The sequence below is a fragment of the Pelmatolapia mariae genome, linkage group LG23 (assembly GCF_036321145.2).
Source record: "Pelmatolapia mariae isolate MD_Pm_ZW linkage group LG23, Pm_UMD_F_2, whole genome shotgun sequence".
In the NCBI taxonomy this organism is placed as follows: Eukaryota; Metazoa; Chordata; class Actinopteri; order Cichliformes; family Cichlidae; genus Pelmatolapia; species Pelmatolapia mariae.
The window spans coordinates 18,722,500-18,749,573 of record NC_086246.1 but is presented as its reverse complement, the minus strand read 5'-3'; the positions used below and the strand labels follow the sequence as shown (position 1 = coordinate 18,749,573).

Sequence of the window (27,074 nt, the reverse complement as noted above, 5' to 3'; positions counted from 1 at the left end):
ACTTGTTTTTACACTGTGAGAAAAACACAGGAAGACGGCTGGACACCAGTATTCTCCACTGAATTTTGAATTTTCCGCTTCATAAAAAAGCCTAGCTTTCCATCAGTTTAGTGCATCATGTAACCATTTCTTTAATGCTTCGCTGAAGCGTTTTGCTTGTCTATCTAACGCCAAAACATGGAAAACTCTATGTAGTATAGAAGAACAGAACTGTGGGTTAAAGAGACATAAAGACAAAGACAGGACTTTTAAGCCTATCATATATGAAGGAATCATCTCTGTCTTTCATTATAGATCTCTATCTCCATCGCATCTACTTCTATTTATGAGCTGCACGATTTCTGACATTGCTTCCGAGATGAACTTCTGACATTAATCACCTTTTTCTGCCATCACCCTGTTTCCACTTTTTCCTCCCCGTCCTCCTGTTCTCTGCTATCGCCACATCTGGAATATGAATTAATGACTAACGTGATCACATTATTCATTTTAGTTTGCAGCTTTCAAGAACAAAGAAGTGGCTTATTTTACCTGCACAGCTTTGTCCATTTCTTTGCACTTGTATTTACTTTACATTAATTGAGGCTAAAACTGTGATCTGGGGGCAGTAATAAATGTGACTACTGTATTTTCTTTCTGATTTCATGTCATTCTGTCTCTGAGTTTCCCTCCCAGACCTTCCTCCCTCCCCTTTCTTTCCCTCCCTGCCTCCTGCACTCTCCCCTCTCTCTCACTCTCTTTGCATGTGTCATTTTACTGCTCTTTACTCAGCCCGCCAGCAGCAGTCTGTCCTCATCACTCCTTGTCTTTAGATCTCCTTGCTCGGTCCACTGTCGTGCCATTTGTCGCCAGGAAGGGAAAGCGGTGGAAAATTCCTATTCTCTCAGGCTGGATTCACTTGTTTTCACCAATGGATGGAGTTTATTCCCAAGCGCACACAGTGACTTCTTGAAAAGTGAGTTATTCATATTCGAGTAAGCAGACATAAAACTTTGGCAAGCTTAAATGGGTAGAAGTTGAAATGATGCTTTTAGATGTTACCAAAAGTTAAGCAGTTGTTACAAATTATTAATGACATATTAAAACCAAAGAGCTTACAGACTGAAGTTTTATGGCAGTTTTGACTCATGCTTGAGGACAATGTAGCACCAAACTCACAAGGGTCAATGCATATACATTTATATGTAAGTAAGCAGGTGCCGGGCTGAGCTGATAGAAGTCATGGTAGTTTATCTTTAAACTGTCAATTGTTATTACAATAAAGTAAACACTAACATCCCTCACAATCATGTTACAAGGAGATATTAATGGGTTTTAACTTGGGGAATATTCTGAAGACTTAAAGTACAGTTTTAAGCCTAATGTAGTTATTTAACAGCTTTAGCTTTAGTTTTTGATTCTCTATTTTAGGCGCAAGACTCACATTGGAAAATTGTTTCTCTTGTCATGTAACAATACCACCCCTTCTCTTTGGCACATTTGCTTTGCATAGGAAATACATGTCTATGATGCGTTTTACTATTTTTTAAAGAGTTAATCCTAACACTCGTTTATTTTTATGGTGCCATAATAACTGCTAAACACTTGTGTGAAGGAAGTTCACCTCCAACACCCTCTATCTATCCCTCTGTAAGCTGAACACATCCTTCCTTTTTGAATAGTTTTGGGACCACTAACTTCAAATAATTCTTCCTTCAGTTTTCTGTGCTTTGAAGTTTGAAGCAGCTTCGCATTTTCCCACCACTATTAAATACAGATGATGGGTGACTGTCAGTGATTTCTAAGAAAAGCTGGAAAGAAATGAACATGGATTCATTTAAACAAAGTGGCCTATTCTTGGTATAAAATATTTCTTTTATGACCTCCGTATTATTTTAAAATGGTAAAAACTAATAAACCACACCACAAACACTCCCTCACTGTCAATGCAAAGGGTTAGCTTAATTAAAGCCCCACTTAATTGACACGTCTATTAGCCAGAGGCCTTCGCCAGCAGGCAAAAGATGCCCTCTCTTGAATTAAAAAAAAATCTTTGAAATGAACATGCCTTTTCTCTAAAACCCGAATATTCCCCTCTTCACTTTGGCAAGCCGTCAATTATTTTAATATCCTTTTGTTTAGCTGACCTCTTTCACGTAGGCGCCTTTGGTTAAACACAGCTGCAGCTAATAAAATTAATAACTCCAGCACCGTTTGATTCACTGTGCCGCTGAGCGTTAACAATAGCGCCGTTTCTGTCGGTGTTCACTGGCGTATATTGTCAGTAGTGGTTCATTTAGCACACCTGAATCAAACGGAGCCATTATTAGCCTAATTTTATTAGCTGCAGCTGTGTTTGCCCTCCTGCCACAACAGGGCCAGAGAAAAACCTGCTTTTTTTTTTTTTTCTTCTTTTCAGAGCTGCTAATAGCTGCTGCTGTTCCTCTGGGTGTAAGTTATAACTTCAGACGACAGTAGAGTAAGTAATAATGTGGATATGTATGCCGAATTAATGATGAGTTAGCCAGTATTTAAAATACTGCAAATTTATTAATAATTATTCATAAATAGCTGTTATTTAGGAGATTTTGAGAGAAGAGAGGAGGGGTTCTGCTGAAACACGCGGCAAGCTACAGTAGCTGACAGGAGGCTTTTAGAGGCAAATATGTCATATTAAGTATGGCAACATAAGGGGTGTGGGGAACAAAATGTGTTGTAAAGTATTTAATAATAATATGTATTCGCCAGTATATGTGTTAGATAGTAAACTTTAAAAAATAATTGGCTAAAATACCCTCAATGTGAAAGTAATTTCACTGTACAGGAAGAAAGGCAAAGTTAAACTTTTTTGTTGTTGTTGTTTTTGTTGTTGTTGTTTTTTTGTTTTTTAATAGGGAGTTTGTGTTAACGGGACAGTGATTTTCCACTTAAAGCAGGTTTTTATCTAAGTGGGATACATACAAACACTGAGAGCTTCCAGACCCACATTTCCCCTCTACAGGACAGAGTCACTGTGTGGTTTTCTAAAAAAGTTTCTCATCTCTTTTTTTTTCTCCAAGAAAAACATCCCTAAATATGATCTGTTCCTTATTCTCTAAGTGAGCAAGCAGCGACTGGAAACTATATGTTTGAGCCATGTTAGAGCCTCCTGATGAGATGTAAACTTTCTTTTTAAGGTGGTTTTGCTGCTAATATAGTGTATTAACCATAGTTGCATAATCCTCATAGTTTAGTTTATCTTGGTGGGACAATCACCAGTTGTCGTCCTGTATGGCTCACATGCTATAGGTATTAAATGTGCTTGCAATGAATTACATTGGATCTATAGCATTATTACACTACTCTGGTCAACAGTTCATCTTCTGATTGAAGCGGTGTGTTTACATGATGAGATTGTTGGAAATGCAGATTTTAACTCTTGTCTGTCTACATATTTAGAATATAGATCCCGAAAGCATCTTGAGCAACCCACAAATCTCCCAGAGGTCGTTAAGACCCTTGCCACAAACATTTAGGTGTCACCAGACCCCAATCATTTCAGCTAAATACAACTCAGCTTGGTTTTAATCTCCTGGGCCATCAGGTTTCAATCCAGTATCCCTACTCTTAGAATTCACAGTTTAATTCATTAAAAAGCAGTTAAAGGCCCTTTAAGCTCTGCTTTTACGCACACTCCCTAAATTAGAGTCTGCTGGAGGTTTTCCGTGTGTTTCTACGTGATTTGTCGAAGGCTACTGAGTGTGACTGTACATTTGGCCTCCATGTGCGCTAGTAAAGAGTGCGTGCTGAGAGTGTGTGGTCTCTGAGCTGTGCTCCCACTGACTGTGTTGCTTGAAGTAGTTTTAATGCGTGTATGAGTGAGTAAAAGACACTTTACTCCAAAAAGCAGTGTACAAAGGCTAACTACATCTTACCCCCTCTGTTTTTGATATGAATTTAAAACATCAGAGTAGTAAAATGCTGTTTCAGTTACAGCTCTGAAATATGTGAGACTCTAGTCGGTGCCTGTCTTTAAAATATATTCACGTGGTTCAGCATAATCATACAGCGAGCTCAAGAATGTGTAGTCACAGTGGGGCTGGAATATGCCGTATTCTTTATGTACAGAAGTGATCGATTAAGTCAATAAAGGCCTCTCAGCCACACTGATGTGGTGTAAAATCAAAATGGAGTAAATCTTTTCTTATAAACTTACAGGTCCCATGCCATAATCAAAGTTTACCTTCAAAATAAGAGTCTTTTTGGGCCTGCACCAGGAATCTTTAAACAAATGACAGCAATTCTTTACTGAATAAATCGCTGGGCCTCGGCACATGGCGTGCACCCACACACATCTGCATCCCGGCACATTGCATTTAAAATCAAACAGGTATTACAGCATGAGGCCAGAGTTGTTTTTACATATGCATTCGATGAAGAATTTAGGAACTGTCCCCCTCCTTTTTTGCCTCGCGTTCAATGGAGCCAATTTTTCCAAGGGTCCTATATCCAATATGGATACATGGTAGGTTAAGCGGTTTGCTTTCTTTGGATGAACTGCTCGATTTTACACTCTGACACGTGTAAAATATAGAAGGAAAAAATTAGTCCAGTCATAACCCGAATGCATAAACTATGGTCCATGGGTCACAATGTGAGCTGAAGTAAAGGGTTCAAGAGAAAATAAATCTGCAGGCATTTTTGGTCATTTCTGTGAAGGAAAAATAAATGTTAGAAAATAGAATAAAAAGATACCTGACATTTTATAATTGAATTCATTACAGTAACTGTGTTTGATGACTAGGATGGCTGATGTTTATCATGAGCTTCTGGTTTCTCATACACAGCAGAATGTGTTCACACAATTCACAGTACTGTGAGCGCTGTGTGGCAGCACATGTAGCAGAGCAGGATGATGTAGGGTCAAATGGTGGCGTCATATCAAGTTACTAGTTTGAAAAATGCTTTTTTGGTAAGTTAATAAACAGTGAGAGCATAGTTTTCAGCATATAAAGAATATTTCTTTACTCCCTGCCAGCACTGATCAGATAGCAGTGTTTTAAAAGCATAGCAAACCCAAACATTATTCAAAAAAGTCTTAAAAATTGTGTTTAAATCTAAACTGATTCCTTTCACATCCTGTGTGCTTCGCCGTGATGCCTCCATGTCCACATTACATTTTTTTTTTTCAAACCTCAAAGCCATTTACTTTTTTCTTCCCACATTTTATGTCTCCTCATTAATGACTTAAATGTTGCTCTGGTTAGTGGAGAAAATGTGAACGAGGGAAAGGGGCTGATTATAATCCATTACCCCAAATATTTAAAAAATGTGCTTATTAAAAGCAGACCAAACTCAAATTGAGAGGGAGAGAGAGCACTTTGTTGTTTTAAGTTTACATGCAATAAAATCAGAATTCATTAAAAAAAGATCTAATGTAGAGTAACACTGGATGTACTGGAAAAATAATCTGACTGAAACTGATTGTGAAGAATTGGATCGGAGAAGTTAAGGCGTGAGGGTTTTATTTTGTGTTTATTAGACTGACATTTGACTATTCTCACTAAAGAGCACGGGTGCAAAGAGCACGGTCTGGGTTTTCTCCACAGGGTTCACAATGAGAACCTGATTTCAACACTGAGTGTCTCAAGCATAGCTGAGCCTTTCCAGGTCCAGGTGTGAGGAGGGTGCTTCTGCTTGTTCTTGCACTGGGGACTGGGGTCATTTGTGCAAGCTCCTACTAGATCCTGTAATGTTGTATGTTTTAGTGAGTGTGTGAATAACTGTATGTAAAATGTATTCCAGTGTTGTCACATTGACGCCAGTGTTATACTGTCTGTGAGTGTGTGACAGCGTGACCTTCAGCTCAAATGTGCAGATACTACGCTACAATAACTACATTACAATATACCAGCTACACAGGCAGACTCCAAGCATGAACCAGAATAACTGATTGCGCTCAGTGTTTGCAGCTTCTGCTTGCAGACATGCAAGCGCGTATAAACTTTTGATGGAGCTGAACCAGACAGCTGAGTGTTAACATGCTGTGAGAGGATGTATATTAAACAAAACCAGAGTATTTCTTTTTTATTTACATCAAATCAAATCAAAAGGCAAGAGAAAACCAAGCTTAAACTGTCCCGTGTGAGAGCTGAAAGTTTGGCCTTTTTTGATGTCGAAACACTCGAGGAACACTTGCATGTGTCATTTCAGATGATGTGAACAGAGAGACATAGTTGTACTACTTGAAGCCTTAGAAGGCATCAGACAATAGAAATGAGATGCTAATATATTTTGGCAGCTGTTAATAGATCTAAGATGACTGCCCAAGTGAAGTTCAGCAAATGTAAAGACGAGGAATTCCGTTTACCGGACCGTTGAAACATTCAGGACTTTCTCTTCTGTTTCCTGGTCCAGTGTGGAGGGGCCTCGTGCTCCATACGTTGCGATTCTTTTATTTATTTTTTCCTCGTTTGTGTTGGCCAAACTCTTTTAATGGCAGCTATTAATTTTGCATGTGAGTTTTATTATAATAATGTGTCACATTTGGCGCAGACTCGCGTGTCACTGCCGACTTTACGGCCATACCACTGAAAACCACACAGCGTGAGGAAAAATACAAAGCTGTGAGCACAATCGAGCAGCGCCGAGTCTATTTAACGGCGTAAGTTGGATTCAGGTTCTCAGCTTATTTCTCATGAAGCTTCAGCAAATGTAAATATAAGAGGACTGTTGTTTCTGACAGCACAACAGTGCAGATAAACCTTTTTATAGTATACAGAAATATGTGTAAACAGGATGTTTCTCATTCTTCTTTGTTAACAATCAGTTGTTTGTTACCATGTGCCATAAATCTAGAGTGTACACACTTTTGTTTTTAATGAGCCTCAGCAATAATTGTTTGAATGCTTTGTGCAAGATTAGGAACCCATGAGGACGGATTTGCAGTTTAAGTGCTTTCAATCACATCATCGTGTTGCTTTGGGCCTTCTTCGCTTTCTTTCTTTCTTATGATATGATCTCATGTGACCAGTTGCAGTGCTGTCTATTGAAGTGATTGCCAGGAAGTGTGTTAATTTTCGTTTAGTCTTAATTGTACATGAGTATATTGATAGCCCACTGATGTCTTGCAGTTGTTACCCATATGGAAAAGAAATAGTAAAAACTTATAAAAGACTTGCATAAGATGTGGCCTACTTCATATAGTGAATCATATAAGGCTTATATGATTTACTCATGAAAGTGGCCACTTTCTCATTACTTTCATATATTGTTTTAGTAAGTAACCAAAACATACAAGTTTCATTTATATAATCTTTCAAGGGATCTTATATCTGTTTTCACTCTTGTATGCTTTTCATACAAGTTTCACACAAGACAGATACAAACTTTATAAGATTTATATATATCTTTTCCATATGGGTAAACTCATCTAACTTGCTTATCAAAAGTAGTAGGAACGGAGGGAAACGGCTCACCTGGTTCAAACGTAACAGTTCGCCCTCCAGAGATAAAGGTAAACACGCGAATTCTTTTAAATCTGTACAAAAATGTGTAAAGTGCGACAGCAGTTATTTCCTTTGTTGTGTTAACTTCACCTCGTCTTGTCACCCAGAGTTATAAAACACTATATAGTATTGTAACCTCCCCTTAGGTCACACAGTGTCACGTCGTGTGATTTCATGCTGTGTGCTGTGATGTACTCCGTCCTCTCCTGGTTTCTTCTATCGTGTCCTTCCCTGTCATGTTGTCTCACATGCTGTCCATGTTATTTAATCGTGCGCATAACAGTTGATACTGGGTCTACCTCGAAGCAAAAGTAGGCATCTCATCTTGAATATTATTTGCTATAATTTTATCCTCTCTGGTAGCAGAGTGACAGGAACGTCATAGTCGCACCACAGGAACTCCAGGTAAATAAGCTAATCAGACTGTATATTGGAGAAAGCGGCTGCATATTTTAGCATATTAATGAAAGCAAAACAGACTTTTTATTTTAATATTTATTTAATATCTTGATGTTTTTTAGACGCAGACTGAAAAGACGGGAATAAAAGTCAAGCACATAGTATTGCAAAAGATGACCTCATTAGCATATAGTGATGTGTACTGCAGCAGTGTGCAGTTTAAGTTCTTGTTGTTGCTTAGAAGAGGCTCGAGCGATTTGAAGTTAAGAAGAGAGTAAATGTAGGCATTTGAAAATTACTACTGCATAGCATACTATTTTTATAAAGTACAGTTCTGCTTATTTGCATCCACAGTATACAGTGTGCACTATCACTGTATTCATATGTGCTTTAAGCACCTTCACGTCTTTCATTATAACCTGTTGTGTACTCCTGTGAGCCTAAACAGCGGATAATAAACGGGTCTGTGTTTAGTCTGTTGTGGTCGTCCCTGCCTCACTTCTGTGTAAATAAGAGAAAAAAATGTGTTAGCTGGATTGACTGGGCAGGGAAGGAACAAAGTCAGAGTGGTTGATGAAACAGTCTGTAATGGCTCTACACTGTCAACAATGGTAAAATAAGAAAGATGATATAGTTGATCTGCACGCTGTAGATCAACTATATCGTGTGTTTTGTTATTTTTGTTTTTTACGATTGTTTTATTTTAGTGCTGTGGGTTTTTCTTTCCATCGTGAAGAAAACACTGGAAAAGATGACAGTGCAAGCTATTTATGCATATGGTAAATCTCTGGACCACCTGAATGGGTAATAAAATGTAAGCTAGCCTCCCGCCCCACTTTCTTTGAAGGCTGCAAAGTTTGGCTAATTCTCAGGAGAAGCTGTTTAGGACAATTACTGTAACATCACTGTTACTGACTCATTGTTATAAGGATCTGTGATTTTTTTTGATGAGGTTCTTCCTCCTCATGGTGTAGTTTATGCATTCACCTACTAAATGAAAGCTCCCTGGTTAGATCCTGGGAGGATGCACAAATACCTGTGGGATTGTGTCAGGAAGGATGTGTAGTAAAGTCAAACATGTGGCACTACCTGCTGTGGGGACTGCTGGTGAATAAGGGTTCAGCCAAAAGTAGCTTCTGTTGAGTTTTTTTTTTAACCTCACTCCAGACTGGTGAGTTCATACAAAGACTTGTTGTATTTCATAATCCACCCATGTGTCTCTTATCTCTAGGTTGTTAATTTTGGCCTCACTGCTGTAGAGCTGTTACTGACTAATTCATGTTGTAGTTATTAATCGCTGTAGATTCAATTGTGCTAAAGCAAAGCTCTTGTGTGTTGCCAGCTTCACAGGCTGTGCTGTGTGTTCCTCCTGGAGTTTGCAAGAGGATGGAGCAGCGTGGAAACGCAGGGGTGGAAGTGGAGAGCCCCAGCCGTCAGGACAGCGCCAGCCCAGAGGAGATGGGGGAGAAAGGGGAAAGTCCCACTTCCAGCGGTGGTCTTCAGTGCAAGCTGAGCCGTATGGAGGTCAATGGCAGCCCAACAAACCCACGAACCCGACAGAACTGCACACCGCTGAGACCACTTGGAGGTGCGTTGTTAACAGGATAGCTCGATAAAGGTGTACATGTTTGTTTTAATAAAAGTCATTTTAGTGTTTAAAGCTGTCAACAGACAGTGAAAGGAGTTAATAAACATTTAGTGGCTCCAACTCTGCATTGCATTCTCTAAGGAAGTTCTATCAGTCTCCCCAAATTCTCTCTATGCCATAAACACACAGTAAAATGCTACACTTGAGCCAACCTGGTTTAAACGGTCAGACAATGAAAGACACCCAGCAGTCCTGCCACAACTGCCTCATTTAAAATGACTTTTATCCTTAAATTAAATTCAGCAGTGTAAAGGGAAAATAAAGAATCTCTTAAGTGCTCACTTCCAGTTTTATTCATGTTATTATTATAAATGTATTTACATCAATTTTATTAACCTCAAATCAGAATATTTGGTATTTCTGCTTGGTTAGTGATCATACATGTTTAATTATTTTTATTTATTTTTTACTTCATGCAACTAGACAGGTGACAAATGAATGAGTCCATTTTTGAAGGTGAGCTCAGCATGAAAGCCTTTGACAGGAGGTTGTTTAAAAATGTATGTCAGTCTAAATCTTTATGATATCTTGTCTACGGCGTGTTTTCCACTCCACATCAGTGTACTGAGCATATGAACATCCAGCAGGCTTGATACTATGTAAAAACTGCTTTGTTCTGAGGCTGTCCCAGCCTTAATCAAAGAGGATATGTGTAGTAAAATTATCACTGCATACTACTTTCTAGCTCATTCGTATGCTGTAATGATTGGATATAATGGCTAAAAGACACAGCCATGGCTCTGGTGGCAAAGCAGGTTGTCTGCTAATCACATCACAATCATGGGCATGGCTTTGAGAAAGAAACTGAACGCAAGTTCTCCCGCTGGCAGAAAAAGAAACACATTGTAAAGAGCTTTATAGAGAGTTTGTGCAAAGTCGGCTCATGGATAGTGTTACAGAGCAGAAGGTACAGAAAACACTCAGTCATAGATGCCCATTATTCTCTCATGCAGTTGAAAACATCATCATGCATCATCACACAAACACTGTAGCGGAACATACACGCACACCCAAACACACACACACACTGCTGTGTTACCGCCCTCCACCCTTCCACTCAGCGGTCTGGTTATTGGCTGATAGCGTGCCTGATGCTGCTGCGGTTTGGCTCCGGCTGATCTGTCACTGCTCCGCACACTGGGGGAGAAGGATTGATGGCTTGTTAATTAGCAGCTCCTGTGGGACAGACGAGTGGACTGGATGGGTGTGAGTGGTTCTGTGCTTTGAGGATCTCTAAGCACTTATCCGATAACAAGTTCAGACCGATGCATAGGAACCGTTTTCACCGCTAGAGTCGTGGCATCGCTCCTGAGCGCTAGATGCAGCAGTTTAATAGCGGTTCTGGAAACAAGTCTTAACCCTTGTGGCTTTTAATATGTGGTTCAAACACAAATACAGTTGTACAATCTTGCACTGACTTATACTGACACTGGCAGCTGCCCAGTGTAACACAATGAGACCACCAAGCTGCTATAATGCAGCAGCGCCGACGCACTAAATACTGAACAGACAAATTTGTTGAAGTGTGGCTGTGAGCTTCAACTTCTGGAGGAATCCCTGGAGAAAGTAATTTATAACATTAAGTTTGTTTTACTCCCTGGGATGAATTTCCAGTCAGTAACGTAGCATTAAATCTTAAATATGTCCACATATTAGCACAAATCCTTAGCCCAACAGGGAGGACTTAACATGTTTGAAAATGTATTATTTTTTTTTTATCTACGTATTATACAAATAATTATAGACCTTTTATAAGACGAGTAACAGTTGTTTTCTTGACTATAATGATACATTGTGTTACAGCAAAAAGACATTTTCTCTGTCACCATTTAACAGAGTAAGAATATCTCCTCATTGATAAGAGGGAGGGTGGGAGAGGGGAGTGCTCAAGCATTTGATAGTAATTGCTAAAAGGGTAAACTATCCCACATTTTCTTCTCCCACACTTTAACTGCTAGACCCACAGCAAGAGAAAGGCCCGGGATGGGAAATCCTGAAAATATTTATTTTCTAACTTTCACCTGTAAAGTGCTGAATCTTGAAATATTCTGTTTGTCATGCGTATCATGGAAATCTTCTCCCTTCCTCAGATAAAAACACATTAACAGGTGGGGTAGAGGGAAACACTGTGAAACGCTAGTAAGGCCTGACCTGCGATTTCCCGTTAAATGCGAGGACCTGGGAAGTGGGTGAGCTACACATTAGCGCTATAACTTTCTCCCTCTCTGTCTTGTTGTGCCAGGTTTGATGATCCCAGTCTACTGTGTGGTGGAGCATGCAGACATGGGAATGGCAGGCAACTGTGAGGGGCGTAGCGACCGCCACGCCGAGTTTGTGTTGGTTCGTAAAGATGTCCTGTTCACACAGCTGGTAGAGACGGCACTGGTTGCTCTTGGATACTCGCATAACTCAGCTGTGCAGGCACGAGGTAAGCAGTGAGTGTGGGTAGGTCTGAAAAGGTAAATTCATGTGGTTTTCAGATGATTCAGATGTTACTCACTATGAAGGACATTTAAACTTAAAGCAACTCTGTCCTTAAAAATGAAACATAACTGATTTTTAAATTTGGCTCATTGCCCTGTCTATTTGGGCACATCTCCTGACACTGCTAGTATTTTTAGTCTTCCCTGGAAGTCCCATACTGACCGCTTCTTGGTCTGCAAGGAGTACTGGAGCTCCTCGAAACAGTGACTCGTCAACTAGATTTTCATTTGTTGGATTAAGGATGAAGTCACTGAGAGCCAAATCTGTAAAGCAGGACAGGTGGTGTGCACACATAATGTTGGTGTAGCCAAAAATTATATGGTGGGTACTGCCAAACAGTGTCGTGTGTCACAGTTCAGGTGGTTTGTACCAAATGTTCACCCTCGGATCCCTCAAGATGTTGGAGTAGAAAACTTGATTCACAATCTCAAAGTCAAGCTGACTGGGACATTTCCCGGGAATGATCTAAAAGTTGCAGTTGCACTAGAAGTGATCCAGAGGTGCAGACAGGTGTTCAAATTTAAGATCATACCTGGGTTTATAAAATGCATTTCTAAATGTCTTTAGACATTTCTCCCTAAACCTGCTTTAACCTGCTTTCCCTAAACCTGTCAGTTTAGGGAGCTAAATTTAATCCATAGTTATTTTGTTCTGTCTGTCTCCTCTCACCCACAACCAATCACTGCACATGGCTGCTGCTCCCTCAGCCTGGATCTGCTAGAGGCTTCTTCCTTCCCACTGTCTCCAAGTACTTGCTCATAGGTTGTTGGGGTTTGCTATTATTGTTTTCTATTATTGTAGGGTCATTACCTTACAATATAAAACACCTTGAGGTGACAGTTTTTGCAATTTGCCACTATATATATTTAAGAAATCTCACAGATGACATGACAACGAATAACAGGCAAACTGCAGCCCTGACTTACAATTTAAAATCAGTAAAGTTTATCCACATAAAACTGACGCCTCTAAATCTGAATGACTTACTGCTCCTCTAAGAACGTCCAAGACACGAGGGGATCTACTGTGAGCATCTTCAGGGCTTTAACGTCCCCTTAAATGCCACCCAGACAGCAGAGCAGTGAAAACAAAGCCAAACTGTAGTCATGCCACATCTTTTATATACAAATTAAAAAACATGATCGGATGTTGACTAATTTGAAGCCTCTTCACATGTGAGAAACATGCGTTTGTAAACTTCTCTGTTATTACACGCTGATGGGAAACCTCATGCCTTACTCATTATTACCGCCCTGTTAGTTATTTGAGTAATTAATCCAGCAGCAGCTGAATGAAATATTACTGAGTGGGGGTTTTCCACATCGGTACAGTGAGTACTGATGTCGCAAAACTCGGGGACAGTCACAGGAGCGGTATTTACCAAGAAAGTATTTTCAGTGATTCAGTACACCCACCTGGCTGCGTGGCGGTTAAACTGAACAATAAATCTATATCTGAAAACCCCAGACCAGCACCAAAATTCAGAGATCAAAACAGGAGAGCAAGCAGCATCCAGTTCAACTGCATTCACACACACAGAGAGACACACTCACTCTCACAGAGCAGGGCAGTTTGAAATTCCTGGTGTGTCCCATAAACACAGGGTACTCTAACCATGTGGCCGACGCCCTACGACCCCCCTCGCCTGTCCCAAATAGCTAGGTTTTGTTCTGAGAAATAAGCCTTTTCTTTTCAAATAAATAATTTTTGGCTGGAGTCATGCATTTTTCCCCCGAGTGTGGTCACGACCAAAATTATACAGAGTCTCTTCTGCGATTGAATTGCATCTTGCATAACTTTGACTGGATGAGTATTTTTAAACTCTTCACTGAATGGCACAGGGCTTTTTTTTTCTTTAATTAACTTGCACATTATGGCTAATTAAAAAGCAGCTATTTCTTATTTGGAATATATGGTTAAGGCTCGGGTTGTAACGTGGGCTTAGGTGCACTGCTGAGAAATAGTCTAACTAAATTTAACTTAAGGTCAAGTTTTTGGAAACATTCACTGATATTACAAACTGAAAAATGACTATTTTTAACGTGTTCAAACCACTAGTGGATCCCTTTAAACAACCCAAACTTTATTTTAAGAAGGAAACTGCACTTAACATAGATTATGTCAGTACCCACTTATTTTTAAAATGTTTAAAATAAAATTTTACGGTACCTCTGAATCTCCCAAATTGCTCCTTGTGGAACACGTAGCTCCTTTAGGTGTCTATTTTTTTTTCTCCATAAAACCTTACCTTGCTTGATAATTAGATGAAAATGACTAAAAAGCCCTTTTGTTTTATTACATGTGTGCTGCTTTTTGGTCATTAGCATCAGTCTGTTAGTCATCTTCAGTTAGTTACCATTTTTGTGTTATCTTGTTGTTGCATTGTCAAAAAATGTCTGTATTCGTAATCTTATCCCACCTACAAAGTTGTGATTTTGTTGGATACAATACTGTGATGTGTGTCTGTGCGGAAAAAATGCAGGGAGAAATGCACTGGTGTGCATGCAGGTATGTTTAATAGTGTATGACGTGCGTAAATTGTACCATCAAGAATCCAGTAGTCATATGAAAAGATGACAGGAAATTGTGTTTAATATTTAAGCTAAATCTCTGATAAACATCCTTTTGCTCTAACAACAAAAAAAGATTTGTTTTTGGGTCTGTGTGGAGGAAGTCGAGCCCTCTTGCAAAATATGTAGTGCAAAATCTTACTCTGCGCCTGACATGTAGACAGATACACTGATATGAGGTATTGTTTGGGCTCTAGGGAAGACTGCAGATTGGTAAAATGATAAAGCCCAAACATCTGCCCTGTCAGCAGTAATTTAAGCTTTATTCACTTCAAGTGAGAGTTTTAAAAGGTTAAAGTAGCATCTCAGTGAGTAGTTGACCACATGTGAAGGTATCAATAATTTTAAAGACATGGCAGATCTAGGAAACGTAAAAACTGCCAGTTATCAGAAGATATTCTGTTAGACAAGAGAGCAATGAGCTCACAGTCTTTATTTGGAGCATCAACATCAAAACAGCGCGCCCATTCACAGCCTGCTTCAGCCCTAATGTTGAGCTGATTTTACATTTCTCCTCTGATTAATCAACTGTGGAGGCCAAAGAGAACACACTTTGTTCTTTGCCCCTATCACCAGCATCCTCACGCAACACGCACACACAGACACACAGACACACACACACACACACACAACTGAGGCTGGCAGGCTAAAACTAGACAGGGTCTGTGTTTGATTTAGAAGATCCTAATGTGATTAGGTCTGTTTAGATTTGCACTTCCAGTCACGGCCGTATGAAGGCCAGGGGAATGTTCAAATCATGATGATGCTCAAAGATTCACCAAGAGTTTAACCAACAGGTCAAAAAGCACAAACAGATTGAGCTGTTTTTAATATATTGACGGGAACAAAACAGTTTAAAATGGTAACTTTTAAACAGTAATTAGTCTGTGTGTGTGTCATCAGGGATCATTAAAGTGGGCCGGTGGAAGCCGATGCCCATCCACTACCTAACAGATGCTCCGGAGGCCACGGTAGCGGACATGCTGCTGGATGTTTACCACATGGTCACACTGCGGATCCTACTGCACAGGTCAGCATTGTGTATTGCAGATTGTAAATAGGAATCCAGCTTTTTTTTTTTTTTTTTGCATCCATGGTGAAGCATCCCCTCAAAATAAGTACCAGGCACACCAGCTGACTTGATTTTGTTCATCTAATTTCATTTTGCAGAGTTTTGGGGCACTTTGCAGTAACAGAACTCCAGTGTGTGTATCTGCTGCGTGTGCTTGGTGGACATATGGAGATGACCATATGTATACACTATGCACACAGGCCAGCAGCTCTGGTTTCACTGGGAGCCCAAAAGTACAGTTTTACCCATCCACTCATTATAGTGGCAACTTTTAAGAGTTACAGAATAAATACACTTGAATAGAATCCTATTCTAAGCATTAGAATGCACTATATACAATTTAATACATTACGTTATTCATCATATATGTGCAGCAGGTATAATTTATACAAGAGATTACTTTGGAACAGGCAAAATACATGTGGAAAGCCTCTTACAACCAGTGACTGCAGAAAACAAGGGTCAAAACTAGTCTTGTCTTCTAAATGCTTGGATTACATCAGATTCCTGTTTGTTTCTTTCTGTAATCTTGAAAGAGTGAACAGAAAAGTTTTGTCATTTCCATGTAGCTTTGCCCGGCTGGAGGAGCTGCCATCAGACCAGTGGACCCACGCCACCGTGAGAAACGCCCTCAAAGAGCTGCTTAGAGAGACCAACCAGAGCGCTCTGGCAAAGGAGTGTCCTCTCTCCCAGGTAACTGCTTCATAACTCTGTCCAGGCAGAGTTCAAGCTCAGCAGGAGTTTCACTGTGTCATGGGTCCAAATCAGACTCGAGTCGCTCTTTCTCTGAATAAGCTGAATGTTTTTATGATTTTTAGGTAATCCATTCAGTCACTGCATATTACTCACATTAGATGGTGTAAACAGAACATTCAAAAGAATTAGTTTGCTAAGTCCCAGATAATAAATGCTTTATACTTCAGGTTTTAGCACCCATAAGCCTCAAATGTGAGCTATAATCAGCACATGCAGGACATATTTACATGTTCCTGCAGGTTGCTTGATATTCAGATTTTCTTTATGATGTGTTGTGATGAACTGAACACAAGGACAAAGTTTAAACTCCTTCTTTTTTCTTTTTTTGCCTTTTTCTTTTGCCGTTTTTGTCACACACTTATTGATAGCCAAGATGCTAAGTATTTGTCTCTAAGCACATGGTTTCATCATCAGTTCACCACACGTTTAGTGCAATGTGTAATCTGAGTCGCACACACAGACACACACACACACACACACACACACACACACACACAAATATTGGTACCATCCCATGGGAAAGGATGCAAACACGCACACCTCAATTATCCTGCTCACACACACCCTGCAGTCATTAGAGTCGAGAGTGTGTCATTTCGACTTGTGATTTATACATAAGACTTAGTCATGATGTAATTAGTGATTAGGGGAAGTGTGTGGGTGGTGTGCATTTGCAGCTTGACTCATGTGACTTTTAATCCTCAGCGTTTCCCATGTTGAGCTTTTGCTGGTGTTTTTGCATCTCTTGCTCGGTATAAGTGGCCAGTTGTTGGTCATTTGCGGAGACTTGAGATTTTTAATCAGTCTGAAAGACAAAGCTGTTGCTTAATGGTTCAAAAATTTTGGCTAACCCCATGAATGACTAATGTATTATGTCAAATTGTCTCTGTGTCAGAGTATGATCTCAGCAATCGTCAACAGTTCCTACTATGCCAACGTCTCCACCTCCAAGTGCCAGGAGTTTGGACGCTGGTACAAGAGATACAAACGCATCAAAGGTAACTCTGAAGCCTTACTCACATTATCAGGTAGCTGAGTGTAATTAAGGCAGTCAGTTTCCTTTTTTTCTTTCTTTCATTGTTAAGCAAGCTATATCTGCAAACTAGCCTCAAGCTGGGCACAGATATTCCTGCCCTAAAGTGCTAAAGTGAAGGTGCTCAGTGGGAGACTCGTCAGTATTTTTCTGATTATGGAACAGTGTTGCATATATTTGTTGGCTGTCAGAGACAACAGCATGCAAAGTCTAATGGGACCACAATGTAGTTAATTAGCTGCAGCTTGTGCGCTCTCACTTAGATTATGACAACTGAATGCTTTCTAAGGCCCTGGCTGAAATGCTACAGTTTGAAGCAGGAAGGAATTTGTCCCTAATTATCCTTTTTAAAAATGAATAATGGCATTACAGTTGTAAATTGGCTTTATGATTTACCAGATGATTCCCCTGGTTTTACTAAGGCTGTTGTTTTAAAGTGGAGCAATATTTAAGACAAGATAAAGGCTGATGTGATTTTTAAAAAGGTCACCTTAGTGTTTTTCCTGCTCCGTGGTAAAGAAGCTCATTACGTGTGTCTTTGGCTATAGGATCAATATTGAAACAGTTTGTCAGGGAACTACTTTGTACAATGTGAAAATCTCTGGGTGGTAATTTTCCACTGTGAACACTTTTGTCTCAAAGAAATGTAACTAATGATGTTGTTAATGGACTGAAACAGACATAGTTTCATGTCATTTAAACTTTAACGGTTAATTCTGTTTTCGTTCCTCGACTCTCACAGTTGAAAATATCCTTATTTATCTTTAATAAAAATATAAATAAGGATATTTTCAAAAGTGGAAACTACACCTCTACCTTATAGGGACTATGTCTGCATTTATTGGTCGCGTTACTTGAAAATGTAGCCATCTTTATTATGAGCATTGGTTATTGTAACAGTCTATATTTCTAATAAAATATGATAGAATTTAATAGAAACCCAAATAACAGGAGAGTTTTGTTGACCATTAACATTAGAGCAGGTTTTAGGTGTGAGTATGAAGGTGTTTCCCCCGGAGGTTAAATCAGAATAGCTGATGTTTGTTTTCCCGGGTTGATTCCACACATGCTTTTCCTGCCACAACAAGTAAAAATGACGAACACGATAATGAGGTCATCTTGCAATCTTTTTGTTTGTTTGTTTGTTTTTTTTAAAGGAAAGCTGGTGACTAAAATGATATTTTTTACGCAGCAGTGAGCAGAAATGTGGCCACACATGGGTTTTTTGAGTACCGGATCCTTGTGTGTATGTACAGTTCTGGTCCTCACTGCCAGGTGTTGCTGCAATGTAGTGATTATATTTTGAGTCTAGGTGTGTGGCTTTTGGTAACCTCCCTGTTAAGTGTCCCCCTCCTGCCTTGTTAAAAACTTTTACAGTTTTTTGAACAACTCTCCTGAACCTCGGCCACCAGCTGTTCGGCTGTTTATACTTTATTTGCTTTCTGCTGCTTTGAAAACTCATAAAGGTAAAATCTGTCAGACACTTTTTTAAAAAAGAAGGAACTGACACTTATTGCTAGTCACATCTCAAGTTAATATGACTCACCTGCCTTAATGCCTTCGTTTTGTGATCCTTTCTAATGAAGCTTTTCCATTCTTCTGTCCACCCCCTGTATGTGTCTGAGCACGTGTGCCAGCCTCTGTGTGTCTAATCTGCTGCATGAGACGTCTGTCAGTGACAGCTCTCAGTAGGAAGGAACTGTCACACATGGTTCACATTAATGTCACCCTTAATACACATGACAAAACTAAATGCTCTTAACTCCTAATGGAAAACAGCCCCCCCAACTCACATACACACAAACACACACACACACACACCAACAAAACACAGGAATAATACTTATTACACACACACAAGGTAAAAATCTGATGCCCTGCCAAACCTTGCTGCAACTTTTTATTCCCTTAATAACCAAAAATGCGACACACAGCCAAACCGGAGTGGAAGCCTAATAAGAAGCAGACTTACGTGGAGAGGCTGTTAAAATCCAGGGGAAGAGAAAGAAAAGAGTTCAGAGGAAACATTCTTCACTTATTTGATAATCTTATCTGGTGAATATGGAGACAGTAAGTGAAAATAAGACGATACTTCAGCCGAGGTTGTGATCAGATCGTCCCCCGCAGACTAGAATTGTAGTTGAGATTTTCACACTTTGAAATGATACAGTACAGTTTTGTGACTTGGAGCAAAATTTTGTGGTATTCTTGACTCCGGGTCCTGGACCTCTGGGGGTGCCACGACCTAATTTGAGAACCGCTGCTGTAAGAACTCCTGGAAGGATCCCTGTAGGATCTCTCACAAGCTCCTCCACTGTCACTACTGAGGCTTGGATAAAACCTGAGCCATTTAACTTTTGCTCACACTGTCTGATGTCAGAGTGGGATGAGAAACATGAAGTGACCGTTAATGGATTGGATACAGTGTAGATCATTTTTATAAGTAAAGCATCATTGAACTACGCGGGCAATCATGTATGCAGAAACTAGTTTATTTCTGAAGAAACTGCTAACAGTCTTGGTCCTCTCGCTTTAATTTTCTTTGTAGGTGAATACATTGAAAAGATGTGGTCGTCACAGGAGAAGTCGGATATAAAAGGTACGTCCATCGTCTAATGTGTTTCTAGTGGAATGAAAATGAAATACTTCTGACATTTACATTGCATATGATGCTCGCTAATAAGAAGTGTCTCAGAGTTTTTGCATGTTTTCTGTGTGAGATTTGTCTGAAACTTCAAACTGAATACCAGCAGTCTAAGAAATATTAACCTTTAACCCCACACCAGGATGTTCAATCCAGATATATTAACACAATATTGAATATGTGTGTTGACGTAGTGGAGCGGGATTTGGACCTGAGCATCCTCAGCCATCGTCCTCCCTCTCTCTTGCCCTCTCCCACCCATTTGGGCACCCTGGGTGGGTCCGGAGTTCATTCCCTCAAGAGTGGCCTCGGGGACACTCAGACCTCAACCCAGCCTCATGGCCTGCCTCACCCTAGTGGACAGAATCACCCCAGTCCTCCACTTCGTCCACAGGCTCCACCTCTCCTGGGCCACAGCGGGCTCCTGCCTCCCCAACTCCCCCCTCAACTTGTACGTCAACAGCTCGCGATGGCCCACCTCATCAACCAGCAGCTGGCTGTTAGCCGCCTGCTTGCCCACCAGCACCCACAGGGAGTCAACCAGCAGTTCCTCAACCATCCTCCTATTTCACGGAGCTGCAAGATCTCCGGGGCTGTTTCTGAGCCCAGCCTCAACTCCGGGGCCGAAGTCTCCTCCGACATTTACCAGCAGGTCAGGAATGAGCTGAAGAGGGCCAGCGTTTCCCAGGCTGTGTTTGCCCGTGTTGCCTTTAACCGCACACAGGTAAACGTGGAATTAAGGCAAATGTGGAGATGATTATAAAAGACTTCATTCCATAGAATGTAAGAATGACTATTTACATGTGTGCGTCTGCAGGGCTTGCTGTCAGAAATCCTCCGTAAGGAGGAGGATCCTCGCTCTGCCTCTCAGTCTCTGCTGGTCAACCTGAAAGCCATGCAAAACTTCCTTAACCTGCCTGAGAGCGAGCGAGACCGGATCTACCAGGAGGAGAGGGAGAGGAGTACCAGCACTAACCACAACCATTCCACCAACCACATCTCCAGTGCCAACACACACAGACACGCACAGGTACATGCACACATTTAAATATGAGCTCTGCACATGAAATAAAGTGCTAACAGATTTCTTTTCAACTAAAACTTGAAAAATCTTAGACTCTTACAGCCTAGCTTACGTCAGTCACTCCAACATATCTTTATTTTTCATTGACATCAGATTGTGTTTCTTGGTCTTGTGTAGACAAAATGCAGCATGCCCGGCCCGGAGCTGCAGATAAAGCTGGACTCGCTGGTAAACATCACATCAGGGATCTATGAGGAGATCCAGCAGGAGATGAAGAGGGCGAAGGTCTCCCAAGCTCTGTTCGCTAAGGTGGCTGCTAATAAAAGTCAGGTCAGTCCTTGTTTTTGTTGTTTTGTTTTTTTGATTTTCACAACCGAATTATACTCAAATCTGAACCTGTAATCACAGCCCACTGCTGTGAACTTAGCCTGAACGGGTGTGGGCTGTAGGTGGGCTGCCTAAACTTGCATGTACATAGAGGGTTACACGTGCAAACTTGAGATAAAAATGTCTCAACATGAGTAAAAATTTCTGAGTTGATAATGTTTGAAGGAGCTGATGAGGGTTAAGTGTAGACGTGTGTGACTGTGTGTTTGTGCGAGGGCGTGTGCGGTATCTGATTACCCACTTGTGGCATACCATCATGACTCCATCCTCAGATAAACAATGCGGGCGATCGAGGGCGAGATCAAAGCATAGTCTGCTTCTGAAGGGGGAGACGGGGAAGGAGGGAGGGAGAGGGAGGACGCTATGGTTTTAAAACCAGTTTAAATATCTTCTGACAACAGACTACATTTATTATGAATACCGAGTTGGTGTGTTTGGGTGTGTGAGACTCACTGAGAGATGCTTAAAAACTAAATCTGAAACGCTAAAGGATGAGAACACAGGACGAACAGAAGGATGCAAGATGGAGGAGAAGACAGACAAGATGATGGAGGGATGATCACATTATTACCATTAATTTCCAGGCTGAAGGCTGTGTATAAACAACAGCTGGTGGCAGATCCTGGGTCAGCCTAGCAGAGATAATGCAATCTTCACACACACACATGCGCGCACTCATTTGCAGGCCCCACTCATATCAGACTTTCCTTCTAGTTTTTCCTTCGACTCTTTGGGACAAACTTTGATTCACTCGTGTTCGCACATATATAAAATAATATAAATAAATGTGTAAAATTGAAGAAAAAGTGACTCGGCTTTATTCACCAAGTATGTGTGCACATGCAGGGTCTCAGTGTATGTGACAGAACAAACAATAGGGAAAAAGCAGCTTGTATAGTACGTTTATATTTATATGTACAATGATGAAAAAGCGCAAACATGCTGGGATAAATTATGGGATAAAGAAGGGAAGGATAACTGCTTACTGTATATACATAAGGACTTGACAGTATATATTCAGTGTATATGTGTCTACAGTGGTTTATAGATATGTACATGTATACGTCATGCTTCGGTTCAGGTATGGTGGATATAAGTACAGACACTTTGTGACTGAAATCATTTTGCTTCCTAAATGAGAATGAATGTTACAGTCACCTGGTGTGTAGCCCTAAAATGTCATATTAGTCACCTACATGCCATAACAGAGCATTTTCTTCACAGGGAAATCATTAAACCTACCTGCCTTCAGTTTTGGAAAGTTGTAAACTAGTTTTAACTAAGCTGCTCTAGATAAAGTTTGTTTGGGGTTTTATTTGCATTGTAATTCAAGTAGTTCACTTACTTTTTAGCATTTTTGTGTAGGTGATTACGTGAATGCAAAAAATGATTTAAAAGATTCTTTATTTATTTCACCATTGATTTTGCAAATTACTGAAGCATGTTAGTAATTCTTTTTCTTTCATTGTAATTGCTGTAAACACCCTTTAATCAGGTGTCCACCACCACCAGTATTCCTTTGGTAAACCCTCCAGATCTCAGTCTGGAAAATGCTCAGTACACGAGGCTAGAGTAGTTTTAATACTTTCCTTTTGAGTTACACCTGCAAACAAGTGGGCACTACATTCATTTGTTTGATAGTAAAGACACAGCTAACCTCTCTTCCTTCAGGGTTGGCTATGTGAGCTGCTAAGATGGAAAGAGAGCCCAAGCCCTGAGAACCGCACATTGTGGGAGAACCTGTGTACCATCAGGAGGTTCCTGGCATTGTCACAAGCCGACCGAGATCAGGTGTATGAAGAAGAGTCGAGACAGCAGCACAGCGACAGGCTGCACACCGTCCTGCACATCTCAGAGCCGCAGGTAACAAACATGCAGTCAGTGGTTGGAGTTTGGGGCCGCTAGGATGAATCAGAAAGTTTGTTTTGTGTTTCACTGAAGTGGTAAATGTGGTTAAAAATCCGAGGAGCAAAAGAAACGCGTGAAAATCTGATATTTAAAAATAGTCAGCCACTCACAACCACAGCGCAGCCATGTGTAAGAAAAGACACAAATCAAAGTGTTTTTACGAGTGAGAAAATGGGAAAACCAGCATGTGAGCGTTTGCTGTGCTGTGTCGAAAAGTTTCCTCTGTCTCCTCCGTCTGTCTGATCCCACCACCTGCTCCTCTTAGCAGCCCTCCTCTTTGTCATGTTTGTGTCCCATAAGTCATTGAAAATAGAAGTGGTAAATGACCAGCCCACACATTTCCTGCTAAACACTCCTCCATCCCACCCTCTCCCAAAAACCAAAATGCTCTCCAGTCTAGCCCTAACCTCAATATTATTCAGAACATAGCCTGTAATTATTGAAGCAGAGAAAAAGGAATTGCCATTATCTTTATTTAGGTCCTTTAATTTTGATGGACCACAGATTTATGGTGTTGGATTCCTGTGTTTGGGTGTGCAGGCCTCCCCACCCTGTTAATAAGCTCTAGTAGCGTGCTTGTTTGTGTGATGAATTTGGGAGTTTAGCGTGCATGTTGGCGGGTGATGGAAGCTGGTTGATAACACTTCCGCTTGTAGTACATTTTCTTTGAGTCTGCAGAGGGGCACGAGCTGAAATACGAGCCGAACAGTTCACTTACTCCCGTGGCGATGAGGAGTGTGAGAACACAGAATGAATAATCTTCAAATAGACTGTGACAGAGCAAACCATAGTGTGTAATAGATTTTGATGTTTCAAAGCTTGAGCGTTTAAGAGATTTAGTTATTTATGGAGAAATATGTGCAACCTTTTTCAGCATGGATGGCAAAGCAAATATGCCCCCTACACAAATCATCAAAAGGCAGTATATTTGTAGCTTTACATATAAGAAACATGTCTAAAGGGAATGATGAAAGTGTTTTAAGTGCTGAAATATTTTTCTCCTGTCTTTCACATCTAACGTCTTCAGTGACACAAAGCAAAACAAAAATATAATCAAATATCCTTTTTAACTGCTTTCAGTCATATCCTACTGAGTTTCTAATGCAGGAAATACACATGTGATGCAGCTGTCTTAAAAAAAAACCTCATAAAAACAGCGATAAAGTAATCGTCGTCTCCTTTTGTCACACTCTGAAAGTTATTAAAATCTACAGCAAAACTTCTAGCAAAAACCCGACCTACGGGCAGTTTTTGTGAAGTCTGTGTCACTTGTTCAGTTCACTCATGTATGAAAACACACACACATGTTAATTTATCTTGTTCCTGTTTTTAGCTTGATTTCACTGTGTATAGCGAGAAGACAAAAACTTTAGAAAAGCCAAACAAATGTATATTACATATTTTTTTTACTCGTCTTTGCAAGCTACATATCAATTACTGGCAAAATCTAAATACATTTTCATTAAATGTATTTACAGCCTTTTATTTTGAGAACAGTTACTCCATATAACATATATCATTTGTTAGGATTTGAGTCTTATTTGTTCATATGTACAGGACACCGAGGAAGTTTTAAAAAGTTTAAGTCATAACATTTAACAGTAAATAAAAGAAATCATGACTCAAGGGCCACTTATTAACTTCATACAGTGTCAACTTTGTGTTAAGCTACCTCAGACCAAGGTGAGCTGACCTTGAATCGGCTTTTTAAATGTACATTTTTGGCATAGTTTTAAATGAACTGATATGGAAAATCAAGAAAAGGCAAATATTTCTGTTAAATAAGGTGAGACAGATCCATTGTCTTGGTTTTTTTTCTATTTTTTTCTCGCCTATTGCAGAATAGGTGACACAAATCTTCTAAAAGCTATGACTCAACCTTTTTTATTTTCTAAACAGACCCTCCACAGGCAGCCCCTGCCACCTCTAATGGCTCCATCCCCAATTCATGATGAACCCCAGCCCATCCCCCCGCCAGCGCTGCAAAGCTCAGAAGATGGGCCTCAGCGCGGGGTGAGCCCTGGCCTCGGAGGTGGAGGAACAAAGAAGGCCCGGTCACGGACAAGGATTTCTCTGGAGGCCCTGGGAATCCTTCAGAGCTTTATTGGCGATGTGGGACTGTACCCGGACCAGGAAGCAATCCACACCCTGTCAGCCCAGCTAGACCTGCCCAAACACACAATCATCAAGTTCTTCCAGAACCAGCGCTACAATGTTAAGCACCACAGCCAGGCCAGAGAGCCTACCGCTGGGGAGGATGACAGGGAGAGCTCCAGTCCCAGTGAGGGAGGTGTCTGCACAATCGAGGGCAGAGGAGGGGAAGAGGCTCTCTCCCCGTCTGAGGAGTCAAGTGAGGACGGGAGAGGATCAGTGGAAGTGTTCAGAACAGAAGGAGGAGATGTGGGAGGAGAAAGTGAGGTGGAAATGGAGGTTGAGAAGGAGGAAGGGGATGATGCAAAAGCTTCAGGGCCAGTAGCTTCCTCTCTGTCCCCTTACAGCAGCGTGGACAGCCCCCAGTCTGCAGAGCAACAGAGATAACAGCAGAGACCACACACAGACAACCTGTGAATAAACACAATTTTGTCATCACCTTTAATAGAGCTGATGATCAGAGCTCTCTAATATCTGAAAAACTTGGGAAAAGTATTTATGGATGGTTTGGACTAGAGTCCACCTACCTTCAGAGCCAGTGTTTTTGGTTTGTAAAACAGTGTTTGGGACAACGCTCAGTGCCACTGAGAGAAAATGCTTTTCAGTTATGCCATGGTTTTTGTTTTGAGGTTGGGGAAAAGGCTCCATAGGACAACACGTCTTTGAAAATCAGATTTATTTAATTCTTTGAGTCGTTTTCCACTTTTTGACAGGATAAAAAAGAAAACACTCAAGCCTTCTACATCTTAGACTGCATTTACAACACAGCCCACTTACTAGCTCTCCAAGTACATTTCCAACAGTTTTAGCAAAGAATGTGCATCTTCTTTGTCTGCTGTCGATAAAATGCAATAAATTTTGTATTTGCTGTACTGTTTTGATAAAAGGTGCATATACGGTTTGTATAAAGTGATTGAGTGCATGTTGCCCCTCTTAAATCCAACCCCATAAACACATAACTGCAGGGATAGAGGCTTACAGCAGGTCAGAGGAGCAAACTCTTACATGCCTTCAGGTTCAGGTTACATGCACTTACATTGGGACCAAGGATAAACGGCACGGCACTGAACTGCATTCGCCTTTTAGAAATACAAGCATGCAGGGAAAAAATACTATAACCTCTTATTTTCTGATTTTTTTTTTCCTTCTAGATATAATGTTTTTGTGTTGTCCTTAAAATTATTTTGGAGATCCCTGCATTGACTTGTCTGTATGTGAAACTCAAAAAAAGCCAGTTCACACTTTGCTCCTTTTACTATTTATTACCAGCTTTGTATTTACTTAAATCTAAGTATTATTGTTGTAATTACATTTTCTTTTCTTTGCAATGACTACAGATGTCTTTGTAAATGGGACTAAAACATGCCAAGAGGACCTTTGGACTGTTACACACTCAACATTCAACTTTTTCTTTGGCTGAAAAGGAAAATAACTGTTTCTTTTTTTCTTTCTTTTTTTTTGGACATTTATGTACGTTATGATGTAAATGTTGGTGATCCACCTGCAAAAGTGAATCTGCCATTAAACTGGGA

The 27,074-nt window shown here is 40.4% G+C and overlaps 2 protein-coding genes across 2 annotated transcripts in view; one reads left to right on the top strand and one right to left on the bottom strand.

Annotated features, from left to right (window-relative positions):
- LOC134621375 (gamma-crystallin S-like) overlaps positions 1–27,074 on the bottom strand; it is a 65,585-nt gene that overhangs the window by 4,831 nt on the left and 33,680 nt on the right. The window lies entirely within an intron of this gene.
- Positions 647–27,074, top strand: LOC134621357 (DNA-binding protein SATB2-like). The gene is made up of 12 exons (XM_063467817.1): positions 647–955; positions 9,208–9,453; positions 11,756–11,941; positions 15,471–15,597; positions 16,209–16,332; positions 17,291–17,393; positions 19,977–20,027; positions 20,267–20,796; positions 20,890–21,102; positions 21,274–21,426; positions 23,155–23,346; positions 25,291–27,074. Exons 2-12 carry the CDS (start codon positions 9,252–9,254, stop codon positions 25,927–25,929), a joined length of 2,520 nt encoding a protein of 839 aa, XP_063323887.1. The 5' UTR covers positions 647–955; positions 9,208–9,251; the 3' UTR covers positions 25,930–27,074.